The sequence below is a fragment of the Triturus cristatus genome, chromosome 5_2 (genome assembly GCF_964204655.1).
Source record: "Triturus cristatus chromosome 5_2, aTriCri1.1, whole genome shotgun sequence".
Classification (NCBI taxonomy): Eukaryota; Metazoa; Chordata; class Amphibia; order Caudata; family Salamandridae; genus Triturus; species Triturus cristatus.
In genome coordinates this window covers 437627949-437644458 of record NC_140588.1, presented here as the reverse complement: position 1 = coordinate 437644458, position 16510 = coordinate 437627949, and the positions used below count along the sequence as shown (strand labels likewise).

Genomic DNA, 16510 nt, shown 5'->3' with positions numbered 1-16510 from the left:
TCTTTCAGAAGTACGTGCTAATTTCTTTTTGATTCCTTACCAATTTAGAAGTATATATGTGTAATTATGTGGTTGCAGCAGTTTGAAATAGCAATTTAAGTGGCAAACACAAAGCATGTAGTTTCAGAGTGTTGTGTAGTTCCTACTAATCCATAGGATCTGTGCATTTGTTTGGACAACATAAACTAGGGGCTTGGTGCCAAGACTGATTCCGGACCTCCCGCAAGATATATTGGCCTATAGATCGGCTAGTGCACAGTGCCACTTTAAGCCCCCCCTAAAATTACCAGGGAGCGAATGGTTTCTGGCAACCACTGAATATGACAGCCCTGACACCTCAGGGATTGTGGAAACAGCACAGAGCCTTTTGCTCAGTCACTCATGCTCACTTATTCTCAGAGAAGATAAGTATACAGAGAATACACAGTGGGGCATTTTCAATAAGTTTATTGAACCAACATTATTCTTGTATAAAATTTGTGTGCTGCAATGATTAATAGACAGAAACAGATAAACGTGATTACAAGCACCAAAAGCGTAAATAGTACATATAGTTCTACCATGGTGCTAAAACAGTGTATATATGCAGGCATATAAAACAAAGAAGTAATCAAGCGTACTCCTAGGATGCAAACCCTACTCTAAGTGTACCAAGAGTATGTGTAGGTGTAGAGCCAAGAATACCCACAAGGGACAATCCAACCCCATTACCTGATGGGTTAGAATGAAGGACCCCATCTTGGTCACAAACTGGACATACCCCACGAGATGTGAGGCCGCTGTGTGGTGAGTTCCCAGCATGCAAGGACCCAAGGTGTCAGCGGAAGTGCCTTCTCTCCTAATCTATCGGGATGATAATCTTTTTATAATAGAAAGCAGCCTTGCGATGTGTGTATAGATAAGTGAAGTTATGGATATGGAGATAGCCCTGTCGCCCCGTGGATAAAGATAGAGATGACATTTGTACATAGTGCGAAAAGAGACCTTGTTCATGATGTTCAGGGCATTGTGATAATGTTGTGCGAAGCTAGATGTGTGCGCAAGTTTATTTTCAGGTTACCTAATCCAACATTGTTGTACAAGCAAAAATGTGCACAAGGTCACAGCTGAAATGTTATGGTGAGGACAATGTAGGAAATAAGCTGCTTCGCTACATGGGCCTAACCCGGGAATATAACAAGAGATTACTCAACTAAACAAACGGGTAAAGATTACTGGTTCTTGCAGGTGGGATAGGGACTGGATTTTCCTGGTGCACGAATATGGGGACTGATTTTACCAGCTGGAGAATCTGGCTGCAAAAATCATGCACACATTGGGAAAAAGCTAATGGAATAAGCGCAGCCTGACCCCAGTCCGATTTCCTCCTAGGGCACATGGAAGCATGTAATGCTGCTGCTCCACATATCCTGGACAGAAACTCGGAAATACTGAAGTTATGTGAGAGGATATGTGCTGAAAACATTTCTGGCCTCTCATTATACCTACACTTTAATCCGGGTCCTGCATAATTGGGACCAGAATTTCCACCTGACGAGTTGGGCCTTTAGTGGTCCAGTCTCTTTTTTTGTGTCTATGTGTGTGCCAGTTAGTTGGGTTTCTTACACTATAACCTACAAGATATGTACCCATAGAGGATTCTATTGCTTCAAATTGCAGACATTTGCGTTCGACCTTTAACATGATTTAAATTTAAAATATAGACTGCATGTTGAGGCAGGAAGTTGAGTACTCACCGCTGACATCTAGTGTATCTAGTGTGCTTTGCAGGTTATGAATTCAAATGATGCCAGTGCCAAATTTGTATTTCATGCTTCTAAGGCCAGTAGCTTGACTATCAGAAGATTGTCCAATAATAACACGTTATACGCAACACTTGGCTATGACAAACTTAAACTACCGATAATTATAACACTTTAATAATATTGCAGAAATGGGTAATACAGTGTTTGAGCGAAACATGCCAGTGTGACAGTAGCCTCTGCACAATTAAATTTTGTGAAGGGTTACTGCCTATAAAGGATGCAGGTTTAATACTTTATTTACAGATTAGCCTATTTTGCTGACAGTATAAGTATCTAGATTAACATTAGTATGAAATTATCAAGTATAATTTATTAATTGAAATTACCATATGTCTATTTTGACAGTGGTGAATCACATTCATTGAAAATATCTTGCCCAGAATTACCTTGATCTTACCATGACTTGGTATTGACATCAAGACCGAATGCAATGGAGCTCATTTCAATATCCCCATATTTATTCCTGGTGTTGTCCACATCGGATTTACCAATACAGAGTTTGACAGTTTCTCCTGGTGACACAATTAATGGGGATTACAGTTGGAATGTTTCCCTAATACATGTGGTATTGCCAAGTAAACCAATAATTCCCGGTCGAATTCCCCTGGCAAGTCCTGATTCTCCCTTGGATTTTCACCCCAAGAGTCCACGGGTGAAGCTTACTGGGTTTGCTGATTTATTTCAGACTTTGCAATTTCGACGAGGTAAGTTGCTACCATTACAGGATTCATAAGAATTGAAATGCATCTTATAATTGAAGACAAGTTGGTGAACACTGTGAAAAGAGTGATGCTTATTGCACTTTGAAAGAGGACTGAGCTCCATTTTCAGTATTTGGTGAAGGATGTGGATCAAAGCTGTGTCCTTTTATATCAAAGATGCACTTTGAAGACTAGTATAGGCAAAGAAAATACATCTCAGTGAAAACTGGTGAGTGGCGTCATGCTAACGCCTATGTGTTTGATTTTACTATTTGTAAACAGCTGTCAGCCATGGAAGAACTGTAAAATTAAGAAAAGAAATGGTTGCTGGTGCATTGCGATTGAAGCATCGTGTGCACTCATGCGAGCACACAGCAGCCATTTCCAATAGTTTTAATTCAAGTATGGCTGTGGTGACTCCATATGTGTGCATATGTTGCGCTGCATAAGTCTGCATGCATAGTGAAATACCGGCAGCCATGTTTTGCTTTTTAAAAATTCTTTTTACTGTTTTGATATGTCTGACAACAATTTTAGAATGGTGAATGGTAAAATAAAAATACTAAATGAATGTGCTCGGGAGCAAAAAAAGAAAGTAAGAGGCCTGATATCACTTAGCAGCTGCCATGGCCTCAAAACGAAAAAGGAAATAGAAAAACAATGGGGGTGTGGGATGGCAATCAGTGGGAGAACCCCAGGGACTAACAAATGAGTGGGCTTGGTTTGAGAGGGGGGGGTTGAGCATCTTGAGAGTGCACAGGGTTGAGGGCCCTCAACATTAAAACCAGCATTTGCAATACAATAGGTCTCGCATTACTAAAAGTTTAAGCTATTGGTGTTGCATTATTATTTGTAAAGGCAGTAGCTCAAACCTTTAGTAACGGGTTCTTGACAGGTACGAAGTGAAACTGCAGTGAGCACAGTGCATTGGAACTGCAGCGCTCTTGGTTCCTGTGAATGAAACAAAGTCAAGGAAAAGGGCATTAAAATAAGTATCCAGATGTTCAAGTTTAAACATGGTCTGAGTGACCCTGGGTGCAAAATTGAGACTGCAGCAAGCCGGTTGGAGTGAGAAAGTGCCTTATCTTACTGCAGCTGGAAGACTCCAGCTCGTGACAAGAGTGCACGGGTGGCATAACCATACTAATCCCCCTCTCCTTGACCCTGACTGAACTCTGCCTCAATAGCCAGCAACAGAATTGTGACTGAAAATTAATTCAGCTGTGGCAATGGTTCAAAGCAACACAAGCTTCTTCAAGTCAGAGAGGAGATCTTAATTGTGTGATATGTCTCTGTGCAGTAGTGCGGGCACAAATATGAAAATGCATTACTAGCCGAATTCAAAAACCCCATGTGAATGGAAAAACTAGATTGTATGACAGTCAGAGAATGATTCGGCATGACGGCCATTTTAGTAGAAGTATGATTTGCCATGACACTAGTTAACAGTACAGTTGCGCCTTTTCAAAAAAACATATAATCAGAAAATCATTAAGTCCCAAATGTATTTAAAAATATATAATTTGAAAAATGTAGCACTATTATTTGCTGGTGAATGTTAATGGCTCGAGCACCTGAATAACTTTGAATGTCTCTCTTTATGGAGAGGAGACTATTCCGGTGGCCATGTTTGTAGAATGTGGACGTGCAATTATTTGTGTTGTGGGTTGGAAACTGCGTCTTGTGAGCTATGCCGCATATTAACTATTTACTCCTCTCCTGCCTTGTGGTAAAGAAGTGCTCTTGTACGCACAATTAATGCTCGTTGTATGATGCAGATGAGGTGGAGGTGCCGACTAAACATACTCCTGTCAGGCGAACGCGACATTTAGAATAAATGGGTAAAAAGCAAGGGGTGAAAAGCAACAATTAAAAATAGGCCAGGGTGCAGGTGCCGATAGAAGTCCGTGACAGGTGGAAAGTAACAATAAAAAAAGAAAGAGTTCCCCTAAAGGAGAGAAAAGGAATACACGCACAATTAAACTCTACTTGGCCGGTGGTCCTCAGCCATAAACAGAAGTGAGGTATCGACTGAGCAGATGAGTTATGAGGCAGCCACGAAGAGGGACACTGCAGTGGACCTATGGCAAGCAGGAGCCAGGAAAAAGTAGGTTGTATTGAATACAGCTGGTCTTGCAGACAGCGCATGCATGTTGCCTAGGCTCGACCTAAAAAAGAAAGGAAGGAATTAAGCCAATATGTTGTGGATAACTTTTTAGATCCCTCAACTGCCATGGGCTGGTACCATCAATGAGGGACAGTCCCTTTACCCAATGCTTTATCCAGCAGAATAACCATAGCCAAAGCCAGAAAGCCCTTTCAGTGTTTGTATATAAGCGTATGTTTGTGTTGTGTGGTGTGTGTGGTAGGTAAAGGTGTGAGTTCTTGCTAATGCTGTCTGTAGGCAAGACATAAAAAAGGCACCTAAACATCCTTGTCTGCTGTCTGACACTGATGGTGTCTTGATGCATGGCACATAGATATGTTAAGCCCAGTTGACCTCATTGGGACATTATTAAGTGAATATTATTTTGACTTAAACCGTTAAAAATGATGATGACAAACACTGCTGTATTGGCCTAGTGTCTTTGGGCTAAATTTAGGAAGTATCTAAGTATCCCTATCTAATTGCACCTACAGTACACAAGAAGCAAGATTGTCTATCGTACTGATCTACAAAGGAGCTTTGTAGATAAGGCTCCTAATAAATATCTAGGTTATTCAAAATAGTATGTCACGCAAACAGCATGGAGATACGTAGCTTCACAATATCTAAGTTTTCTGGACATAAATGAATATATATTCTTTATGTTAAGGACACATCTGTGGTCCTCTTAACAATTGTCATTTGTTTAAATACATTGTAAGAAAAATGTATTGATTATTCCTCACCTGGATTTATTCAGTAACAGGGAACTTTGATATTTCACTTCCAAATAAGTGATGTACTAAAATTAACATGGTTAAGAAGATGATGAGAAAAAGTTTGTGAATTATTGTATTTTGGCCATCATCATAAGTAATAACTAATTTTAGAATAAGAAATACTGCAACAAAATACTGTTACTCCGGGAAAGGGGTAGGTAGTAAACAGGAAAAGGTGTTGATGTTTTAAGTGGAAGTCGATAGATTGAGCATTTACAATGGAGTTAGAGAAGGGGGGTAGAAGTATGTGGTTCAAAATGAGAATGATGCCTAAGCAGTCAAGTTTGGAGCAGCTATATTCAAGGTATGGTAAAGGAAATAAAAGACTAGGAGCAAGCTTTTCTACACTCAGAGCTGCAGATGACTGCAACAATCTTTCATAATAAAACTAAAAGTTTGTCTCAGTAGTCCCGATAAACATGTACAAAGGGCTAGAATATCTTAATATAATAATCAAAGACAGTGTCATGGACATTAGCCAATCAAAGGCTTAGAAATGCTTTGCCAGTGAAACATTTCAGAAAAGCCCCCACTATTGATGTGGCTTTCAATGAAGACCAAAAATCCAGGTTTTGTGAGACTTTGCACGTTCGTTACAATACTAACTAAGCTCGAGCACAGTTCATGTGATTGTAAGGTATCAAAATAACATTTCAGAATAGAAAAAGCTGCCTATGTAAACCTACATTTTGATGAGAAAGGCCTGTGTTCAGTGAAGCAAGGTTGTGGGATATGCCGAATCAGTGTGTTGAGGAACTCACTTTTAACAGGTATATGAAGTAATTAATTATAGCATGGTGATCCTCTCTCAGGCAGTCGAAGTGTATTGCCTGAGTTCCTGTAGATGGAGGTTGGAGACCCAGAATTGACGGAGGATAGAAACAGGGCTACCTTAGGAAAGTCAATGCGGGACTTGTTAGGAAAGGAATGTTGATTAGTTCTTCCTGATCACTGTCATTTGGAAGATGGTAGGGGTGAAGGGTGGGAATATTGTTTCTGCTGTTCAGGGTGAGGAAGTGTCTAGGTAGGTTCTGCCCTTATGTATCTCCCTGATTACTGCTTCAGGAAGTCACATGAGAGCCAGGTGCAGAGATCTCATACTTCATTGTGCTCATGTTTTCGGTACCTCTGCTCCGAGCAAGTCCCATTTCTACCTTCTGTAAAATCCACCACTTCACACAAAGGCTGCATCTGGAGATCATCCTGAGGAGGACATTTAAAAGATAACTAACCAAAATTGGTTTAAAAATATATAGACAGTGGATTCATATCCCCTGTCTGCAAAATGTGTACAAAAGTGGCATCTAAACCAGCCCACTTTGTTCCAGTCTCAAGTTCTTCATGACCAAGGAAGAGAGTGCTCTGGAAAGTATTTGAAGAGCTGTGTCTCCCGGAGGTTAGGGAACATCGTCTGAAATCTGCACTTTCTAGTGGAGAAGCTTAGGGTCTGCCTGAAGTTTCTGTTAACCTGGCTGGCTGCTGAGAGAGTAAATGGGAGTCCCTTGTCCTGCAGGAGGAGACTCTGTCCAGGATTAAAAGGCTAAATTGCTCCCAGTGTGGGGAGCACCCAGAGAAAGCTCATTTGTCCTCACAGAGAAGCCTGGAGTAACCTATGTTGTTGAGAGGCTCCCCTTTGGTCACTCTGCACTGTTTCAGTGTGAGCCACATAAGACAGTACAGGGACATGTTTCCCATGTCACTAAGCAATTTGTTGAGTACTTAAGAGACTGGTGTTTTTGATGTTTTGAGTGAAAACAGTGTCTCCACTGAAGCAGGAAGCATTGATTGGCTGGAGACCACACCACTGCAAGGCCACAACTGACACACTAGAACCCATGTCTGCCGCCTGCCTGGAGGGCTGCTACTTTAGGGGACACATGTTGCCACACAAGTCTGTCTCACAAATTACCCTACCAACGTAATTCCAAGTAAGGCTGCCAGCTTGTCCCTTGCCAGAGAAGACCAACTGCCTTTGGCACAGGACTAGACCACATCTATTGCACAGCCTAAACTACTACAGTAACCAGCAGCTAAATTGCAAGACTTAGCCTTTCACCAAGAACATGAGACTAAAATACCTAGAGATATGTTAGCAGCCCTCCGTAAAACATTTTTCATGAGGGGTAAAGAGACATTGAACTGAGTTGAATATTTGACCTGTGAGAGTATATGAGCCATTTGCACCTGTGCTTAATCCTGCCTAAGCCCATAGTGTGTTGGGGACTGCAGTTACTAAATCTCAACCATAGCTGGAGGAAAGAGAATGGCAGAAGGATACCAGGAAGAAGGGGGTGTAGCACTTCACAGTGTAATGTGCGTTATCTTTCAATGCTGTAAGTCCTTTGAATTCGATTATATAGAATTTAGTTCTGCTGGTTGATTAATAAACTTACATTTATATAAAAGATAAGCATTGGGCTGGTCATTATGTTATACTGTCTGTGGGTTGGCAGTTGAGTTCTGAGATTGTGTCACCCTCATGACTTCCCTTAGAAGCCTATGACCCTCACAAGCCAAAGTTAAGTGTTAACATTTTTCTGCTTGACTCAGTTTGCAGAGCTCTTTTAGGACAGACCACTGTACATCAGTGGCAAATGACCAAAAGGTCCACATTTTGATGCCACAGCCCCTGTCTTTTCTGTGGCCCCTGCAAATGTGTTCTGAAAATGACCGTAAGTGCCCTAGAAAACCCCAAATGATGGATTACTGTGGGGTCTAACCCTTTTAGAGCTCAAGGTGATGATATTTCTCAGTCAGGCTAGATAAAACAGTTAAGCTCTTTCCACACTCTCAGCTATATGTACCAAATACAGAGTTTCATCCAGTTTAATCTTCAGGTTTCGTACATTTGATCTAGAACCACACTTTGGTCAAACAGCACTTCTATATTGCCTTTAGTGTATTGACCTTGGCTGTAATATTGTTCAAAATAACGTCTGTTTTTTTCTTCATTGAGCTTAAACTAGCATCCATCTTTGCATGTTTACACTCAATGTAGAAAGACCTGGAGTGTATCTTGATTCTGTGGCTCTTCCATCACTCCCAAGATTTAGTAAGTATCACCAGCATAAGAGTGAACAGAAAAACGTTGCCTCTGGCCGATATTCGTTAAAGATCTCAGATCTATCTAGATTAGATCAGGTTGCAATGGGGATCCTTGAGGGATGCTGCAATGATATATGACAGAGTTGATCCAGATGAGCATCACCTAATGCTTTGGGTTCAGTTACTCCACAATTACATAAAGTACTCCATTCAGATGGATTCTCTTCAGTCACGGCTTTCATAAGGAGGATCAGTAACTCTTGAGCCACCATACCAGATGCGGCCAAGGAGTAGAAGAACAAATCCATAATTCCCCTGCCAGTCTTATCTGACACTTGCAGCTGCTCACCCATCACATCTAGCAATGCTGTTCTCTTGAACAAAGCTCTTATAATGAGGGCAAAACAGTAGTTAGGGTGGGAAAGTAAAGGAATGGGTTTCACCTTAGAGAAAATAACATTATTCCCAGAGGAGAAAAAACAGCTTCATAGAGCAAGTGCACTTATGCCACCCAGGTAGTAGTTACCCATGCACAAATACTTAAACTATGCATACAAAAAAGGTGACACACGAGAATAACTGCTTCTCTTGGCAATCTATGACTCTCTCAGATTACCTATAGGAGGGCTGAAATCCTTTGTAATTTCCTTGATAGGCTCCAAATATCAGCATATACCTGCATTTAGTGAATTTCTATCTATATTTTGTAAATCACTGTTTTTCCCTGTCGCCGACATGTCATAATGCTTTGAGGCCCTTTCAAATCAATAACCTCAAGTCATGCCTTGTGGCAATACCAAGATGTAAACATTGAAATGTCAGATCAAGAGTTTATGTCTGCTATGCCTGACATGGAGTGGTCTAACCTTTTGTTTTCTCTGTCTACAGTGTCGTTCATCCAAAGGCCGGAAAAGAGGCAACTGCTGGTGTGTTGATAAATATGGACAACCATTACGAGGCTATGACAGCAAGATTAAAGGAGATGTTCATTGCTACAACTTGGAAAGCAAATGATGTGGGAAGGCACTCTCCTTTGGACTTTGTTAGGCAGATTGGCCCATCAAGATCTGTTCTCTGACTGGAAGCAAGCAAGGACTGTGCTGAAGCGGAGCAGCACGTCCTTCCTCTTGCTCAGGGTGGGACAATTATGGACCTTATAGACTTTGCACATGGCCCTCCTGCCACAGACACACTTCCAGCTTTCTATTGAACACAAAGGGAGGAGCTCTGAATTTCCAAGTAAATATGCACTATTGACCCCTACGGAGAGAGAGCGCGAAAGAGAGGGATAAAAAAGGCACTTCAGAATGGATTCAGGGAGTCTCCACTGACTTTAAAAAACTACAACGGCCTGTGACCAATTTGATCCCGAAAAGATGCTGTCTTTATGTTAAAGAATTTCTAGATTTTATGCTCATAAAGTATAAAAAAAAAAATAAGGATTAAAGTTTAAGCTTTTTTTTACAGGTCTTACGGGAAACTTATCTTCACGGGTAAAAATGTTTTATAAGAATTTCAAAGACTTTTTTTTAAAAACGTGTTTCTAAAATAAAGACATGGTTATTTTTTCTGTAAAATATATTATGATTATTCTGTTAGTCTGTATTTAATATAAGTATGTTTTTTAATAAACTTTATTTAAATGTATTCAGTTTATTTATTGTTCTACTGACTGAAGGTAATGCACTTAAATAACAACCGGTTAGGATTGTGACATTTCAATTTCGTACTCTTAAAAGCACCCTTATCTGTGAAGAGTTTGCGGACATCTTTGCATACCTGGAGGGAAAAGGACCTCTTCCTCCGGAGATTGGTTTGCACGTCCGAAAGGGGCATCCTGCTGGATATGGTGATCATTTGGTGATCATTGACAAAATTTAAACTATCTGAATTCTTCTCCACAAGATGTACTTGCTCCTCCATGCGCATTTGTGCACACACACTTGTGCTCACACACTCACACATACAAACATACACACGTAGATAATGAGGGGCATATTTATCAAGGGTTTTGTGTCGCTCTTGTGCCACATGAGGGGGCGCAGGGTAATGCAAAACCTATAATGAGATTTACCAAGCCATGCAAGGCCACCTTGTGTGGCCCTCTGTAGTTGGGTGAATCTGGATCAATGCACGGCAGCACAAGTAGCTGCCTTGTGTCACTCTGCTCCAGGGAGGCATTCCATGGGTGGATCGTGGGTGTTCTAACACATGCACCCATGGATTCTGAAGCATTCCCAGATTTACCAATACTCGTAGACCTGGGAATGCATCACAATGCTACTCCTTCCAAGGGGAGGTGTAACAAGGAGAAATATCTTTCTTTTTCATAATTTCCCACTTTCTACATGTGCTGCATTCTATAGCAGTTGTAGAAGGAAGAAACAGCCCCAGATTGTTTTTGTGCAGGAAGGTGGCCCTGTCTGCACAAAAACAGTCCTGCCTGTAACATAGACACCCTTGCACTATGGTGCAAGAGGGCCTGCGTTGGTGCTAGGCAGCAGTTTGTGCGGCAGCGCAGGCTGAGAGCAGAGATGCACCATATCTTGATGGATATGGCACGTTCCTGCCCTCTCCCTTTCACACAGCGCAGCAAGGTGTCTTGCATTGCGTTGCGTGAAATAATGATAAATATGGCCCTTAATATTTGTGCCTCAAATGCAATCCACTCTGAGCACTGGGTATTGTTTATTTGTTCCTCTCACGGTCACAACATTCTGCTATTTAAAGCATAGTGTAGATGTTTTCTCTGTTGATCATGTTTTGTTAAACATTTTAAACACTGGCTCTAAAAGCAGATGTAATGGATTTTCAACAGTTTTGGGTTTCTCGGTGGTCAGCCATCGTGTGCTGTTCCTAATGAAACAACCCACCCTGTAAAAATTCTACAACCGATATTTTGCCAAATCAGGCCTTTAGGAGTGAACATATGAACCAATTCTAAATGACTGTAAAAATGTTCTTTAAAAGTAACTAAATGCCATCTACTAGTTTGGAGGTAAATGTATTATTTTTTAGCGGACTGCAGTGCAGAAACCAAAGTACCTGCATTACTCCGGATTTATCAAGTCACTCTGGGCCTCTCAAAGTACCTGCATTGTGCAAGGATTGAAAGAAGAGCAGAGGAACATTTATTAATAAAAGTGGCCTGCGGCTGCTCACTGCCTTTGAGCTGATGCACAAACAGCCTGCATAGTGCCACAAACAAAAGAGGGCATTTACTAAAAAGCAATGCTGGTGAGCGCAGCAACCAAAGTTGCTGTGCTGTATAGCTTCAAAAGGAGCGAGTATAGAAGCACAATATTTAGTGATGCCGCTGCTTCTCCCTCCCTCTGTACTGGTGCACTATAGACTTGTGTTTTGCCGCATACACACCAATGCAAACTAGCGCAAGTGTGTGTGTGTGATGTCTATTATAGTTTTTGTACTGGAAGGGCACCATAACAGTACAAAATACTATACGTAGACTTAGTTCAAAAGTTTTCTAAAGTATATTACAGCACGTATGCAAATTTAGAAATGATTTGAGAAAAGAAAATGTTGCCATTTTTCGCTTTCCTTGTGGAGGCCTAAGGACATATTAGTGAAAAAGTAACACAACGCAGCAACTCACCTTGCTACGCTGCATTAAATGGAAAGGACAGAAATTAGCTGTATTTATTACGTTACAGTGCATTCCTGCTTTCACCCAGCGCTGGTACACAATGTGCTGCCTAGCACACTCTTACACTGTTTCACCATGGTGTAAGGGTGCCTGTGCTGCAAGCAGGATTGCTTTTGTGCAGGAAGGGGTACCATACTGCACAAAAACAATCCCCTGAGGCATTTTCATCTTTATGTGTGTTGCTCCTCCCTGGGGCAGACTAACGCAATGCAGTGATTTTAGCTGCGAGGCATTACTCTAGATTTATCAAGATATTCAGGGCCACACAAGGTGGCCTTGCTTGGCTTGATAAATTTAATTTCAAGGGTTGCGTTGCTATTGCACCATGCAACAGTGCGCATTAGTGACATACCCCTTGATAAGTATGACCCTTTGTTTTGTACACTCTAGTCCTTGTCTACATCTTTGATTAGATACATTTGCTTATAAGTCCATTGGTGATTGTATTGGAAATTCCATATACCACCATCCTCATCATAATAAGCTTTATTTCAACAATTGCCATAAAAGCAAACACAATAACATAAACCTTTAAAATCATGCATAAAGGGGGCGTGGCTTGGATGCCGCGCAAGATGGCCGGCTAGGTACGGAGCTCCGCCGCATCGAACACCTCACGGCGTTTTTTCCCGATGTAAACGGGACCGCTACTGAGCACCGTTGCCGGACTTGGTTGGCGGAGCACTAGCGGAATCGGCGGAGCAGCTTTTCATCGCTGGTGGAGCCGTTTTCGCCCCTTTCCGTGATGAATTCCCTGCCCCTCACGGAGCCGCCATTTTGAAGTTCTTTCAAGCATCTGAGCCTCTGCTGATACGAGCTGTCACCACACGATGTGCCACTGGACACCAATGAACTTTCAGACACCGACTTCACCTCAGGGGTGAGATTTATATATATTGTACAAGACACCTTTACTCCGTTTTTTCTCTCCTCCTCCACATTAGAGGAAACGTCCAAATACGCAGTTTTACGGCGCTTCACCCCTGACAACTGGATGTTTCCCGCTCTAACATGCTCGCTGCTCTGAAATACTTTTTATCCTAAATTTCCTCCTCATGGCGCTATGATAACAACGTTCTCTGAGACTTTTTGCCTGTTTCTCCTGCGCCTCAGCTACTTCAGGATGCTCCTTCCTGTGCTTCCATTTTAGCCATTCTCCCCTTTTTTGTACTCGTTATTTTAGCATACTCTAATTCTCTGTCGCCTTTCCCACTGAGTTACGTCTGGGTGCTTCTCCCTCTCTTTGGAGATATTTCTGGAACATTTCACATGCACCTATAGTCTTCTCACAGGGAATTGACCCTATATTGTCGCACGTTCATTCCTTTCTATGGTCAACTTACGCAAACCTAAATTTGTCTTCATACCATCGAGGAGTGCTTCAGGTGCATCTTCATCTGGTACAAATAGAGCCACTGTATCTGCGAAAATGACGACTCCAAAATCATCATTGGCTCATACTAACACCAGTAAGTCTTCCCCACCCGCTCCGGCGGGCAAGCGCCTCAAGCAAAATTCTCCTACACCAGAAGACAATCCTTCTCATTCTTCTATTGACCAAATTCTAGAGGAATTGCGTGCGCTGCGCCCATTTATTGAAAAGACGAGTACAGATATGCAGCTTTTAAAAGATAAATGGGATAATATGGATGCCCGTCTCTCTACTGTTGAACAGCACCTCCCTGAAGTTCAGTCCAACACACAACGTATAGACTCTTTAGAAAAAACGGTACTCTCACTCCAAAAGCATACAGAGGATTTGGAAAATCGAAATAGGAGGAATAACCTCCGTATTTACAATTTGCCGGAAAATCTTGAGGGGGATAATCCAGTAACTTTCTTCACCACTTTCTTGTCGAAACTTCTGGACCTACCACCTTCCACCTCCATTAGTATACAAAGAGCCCATAGACTAGGTGCCAGAACGGGCTCCTCTTCAAAACCTCGTGGAGTCATTATTTTATTTCTGAAATACACAGATCTTTTATTGATTCTCTCAGCCGCGAGGAGTAAAAAACAAGTGTCTTGGCAAGGTCAACGAGTATATTTTTCTCAAGATGTCTCTAATGTCACCGCCTCCAGACGTAAAGAATTTCTGGCTATGCGTCCCTCTCTGCGCGCCTTGGGAGCAAGATATGGCTTGTTTCATCCTTGTACTTTCAGAGTCACCTATCGAGAAAAGACTTGGTCATTTCAGGAACCTGGAGAATTAAGGAACTTTCTTCTTCTACACAGTGGAGAAGGGATGGACGCCTCCTCTTCTGCTTCGACCAGTGGCTGAAATTGGACTTTTATTGTTTAACTTGTTCGTCTTCCTAATGGCTTGTCTTTGACTTCGTATATTCTCCTTACTTTTCATCTCAGTTCTTACACTATCTTTTCGTATCTCTTCTCTTCTTTATCTGTTTCTGGCATCTCCTATATATCCCTCTATTTTCTTTTCTACTCTCTAGACTTCAATTTTTACGTCTACATGTTATGTTTGTTAACATTTTTCCCTTTTTTCCTCCCCAGACGGATATGTACCGGATACTCCTCTCAACACCTTGTCCCATTCCATGTTCCTTTTGTGCGGTCTCGATGTGGTTCTCCTCCTGATCCTGGTCCGTACGTCTTGTAAAGCATCACCACCTCCCCACCTTCCCTATGTGTATTTTTTCTCTTTCAGGTATGTTTAATACAGTCATCCTTCTGGATTTGTACTGTCTTCTATGCATTCTCTCTTTTCTTCCTTCTTCCTTCCCCACTGATCTCCTTTCCCTTTTCCCATCCCTCTCCTCCTCCCTTTTCCTTTTTCTTCTTCCTTTTCTACCTGTTCTTCCTTCTTCCTTTTTGAAGAGTTTTATGGTTAATACTTCTATACAGTTTGAATTATTATTACATGTACAGTATGCTTTTGCAATTCTTGATTTAGATCAGTTTAGTAAGCTTTCACCTTCAAAGTTGTTTCATGGAATGTGAAAGGATTTAATCACCCTATCAAAAGGCAAAGAGTACTCTCCCACCTTTCCTCTTACAATCCAGACATCGTCCTTATTCAAGAAACTCACCTATCTGACATCGAATCTTTAAAGCTAAAGCGACTATGGGTTGGAACTGTTTTATTTTCTCCTGCTTCTCAAAAAAAGAATGGAGTAGCCATTTTGATTCATAAGCGACTCCAGTGTAAAGTAGTTCTAGAAGAAAAGGATGACGAGGGACGCTGGGTCTTAGCTAAACTACTAATTAACAATATCCCACTTACGATATTCAATGTTTACGGTCCCACATGTTTTGACTCCTCTTTTTGGCCCTCCATCACAGCAAAATGTATTCAACATAAAGATGATGCTTTTCTATTGGGTGGAGATTGTAACCAGATCATTGACCCATTTTTAGACCGAAGATCCTCTGTTCGTTTCTCCCCTCATAAACCACATAAACAATTCCTTGACACTATTACCCAAACTCATCTTGTAGACTCATGGAGACTCATTCACCCAGACGTTATGGATTTCTCCTTCTTCTCTCCTCCTCATGCTTCCTTCTCCCGCTTAGACTATATCTTTCTCTCTTCATCTCTTTCTCAACACCTTATTTCTTCTTCTATTGAACCAATTGTTATCTCTGACCATGCTCCTATTACTACTGTTTTTGACCTTCTTCCTCCTACTCCTAAATCTTCTCGCTGGCGCTTCAACCCTTCTCTTCTTACTGATCCTCTTTTTTCCTCCTCTTTTCGTGCTTTTGCTTCTGAATTTTTTCATCTTAACTCTACGCCTGATACCCTACCTCATATTCTTTGGGATTCCTTCAAGGCCACAGCCCGAGGTTTTATTATTGATTTTGTCTCTAAAAAGAAGAAAAAATTCCTTCAAAAACGTAAAGTCACCCTTGCTCATATTAAATCTCTGGAACATCAATTCTATACTTCCTCTGATAAGATTATGTCTCCTGAATTGCTTAAGGCTAAGATTGCCTTTAACAAACTTACCACAGACTCTGCCTCCTCTTTTCTTCTCCGGAGCAGCGCGCGATTTTATGGAGGTAGAAATAAATCAGGTAAATTGTTAGCTAATTATTTAAAATCTCGTAAAGAACGTACTAATATTGATTCTATTTATTCCCCCTCTAATGTACTTCTTCATACCAGTGCAGAAATTTTGGAACAATTCCACTCTTTTTATAAAACTCTATATACTCCGGAAAACCCTCCCACCCCAGACCTTATTCAATCCTACTTTGACAACATACCTCAACCAGATACTTCCCACCTTAATATTTCGGCTGTTGACTCTGACCTCACGATTTCGGAACTGTCCTCTGCTCTATCCTCCCTCACTAAGGGGAAAACCCCAGGACCGGACGGCTTCCCAGTTGAATTCTACCTA

At 41.4% G+C, this 16510-nt stretch overlaps 1 protein-coding gene across 1 annotated transcript in view; it reads left to right on the top strand.

Annotated features, from left to right (window-relative positions):
* IGFBP3 (insulin like growth factor binding protein 3) overlaps nucleotides 1–10123 on the top strand; it is a 44723-nt gene extending 34600 nt beyond the window's left edge. The window contains exon 4 of the mRNA XM_085607383.1: nucleotides 9365–10123. Coding sequence (XP_085463509.1) covers nucleotides 9365–9490 — 126 coding nt within the window. The 3' untranslated portion in view covers nucleotides 9491–10123. The remainder of the gene's footprint in view (nucleotides 1–9364) is intronic.
* Nucleotides 10124–16510: the final 6387 nt, after the last annotated feature.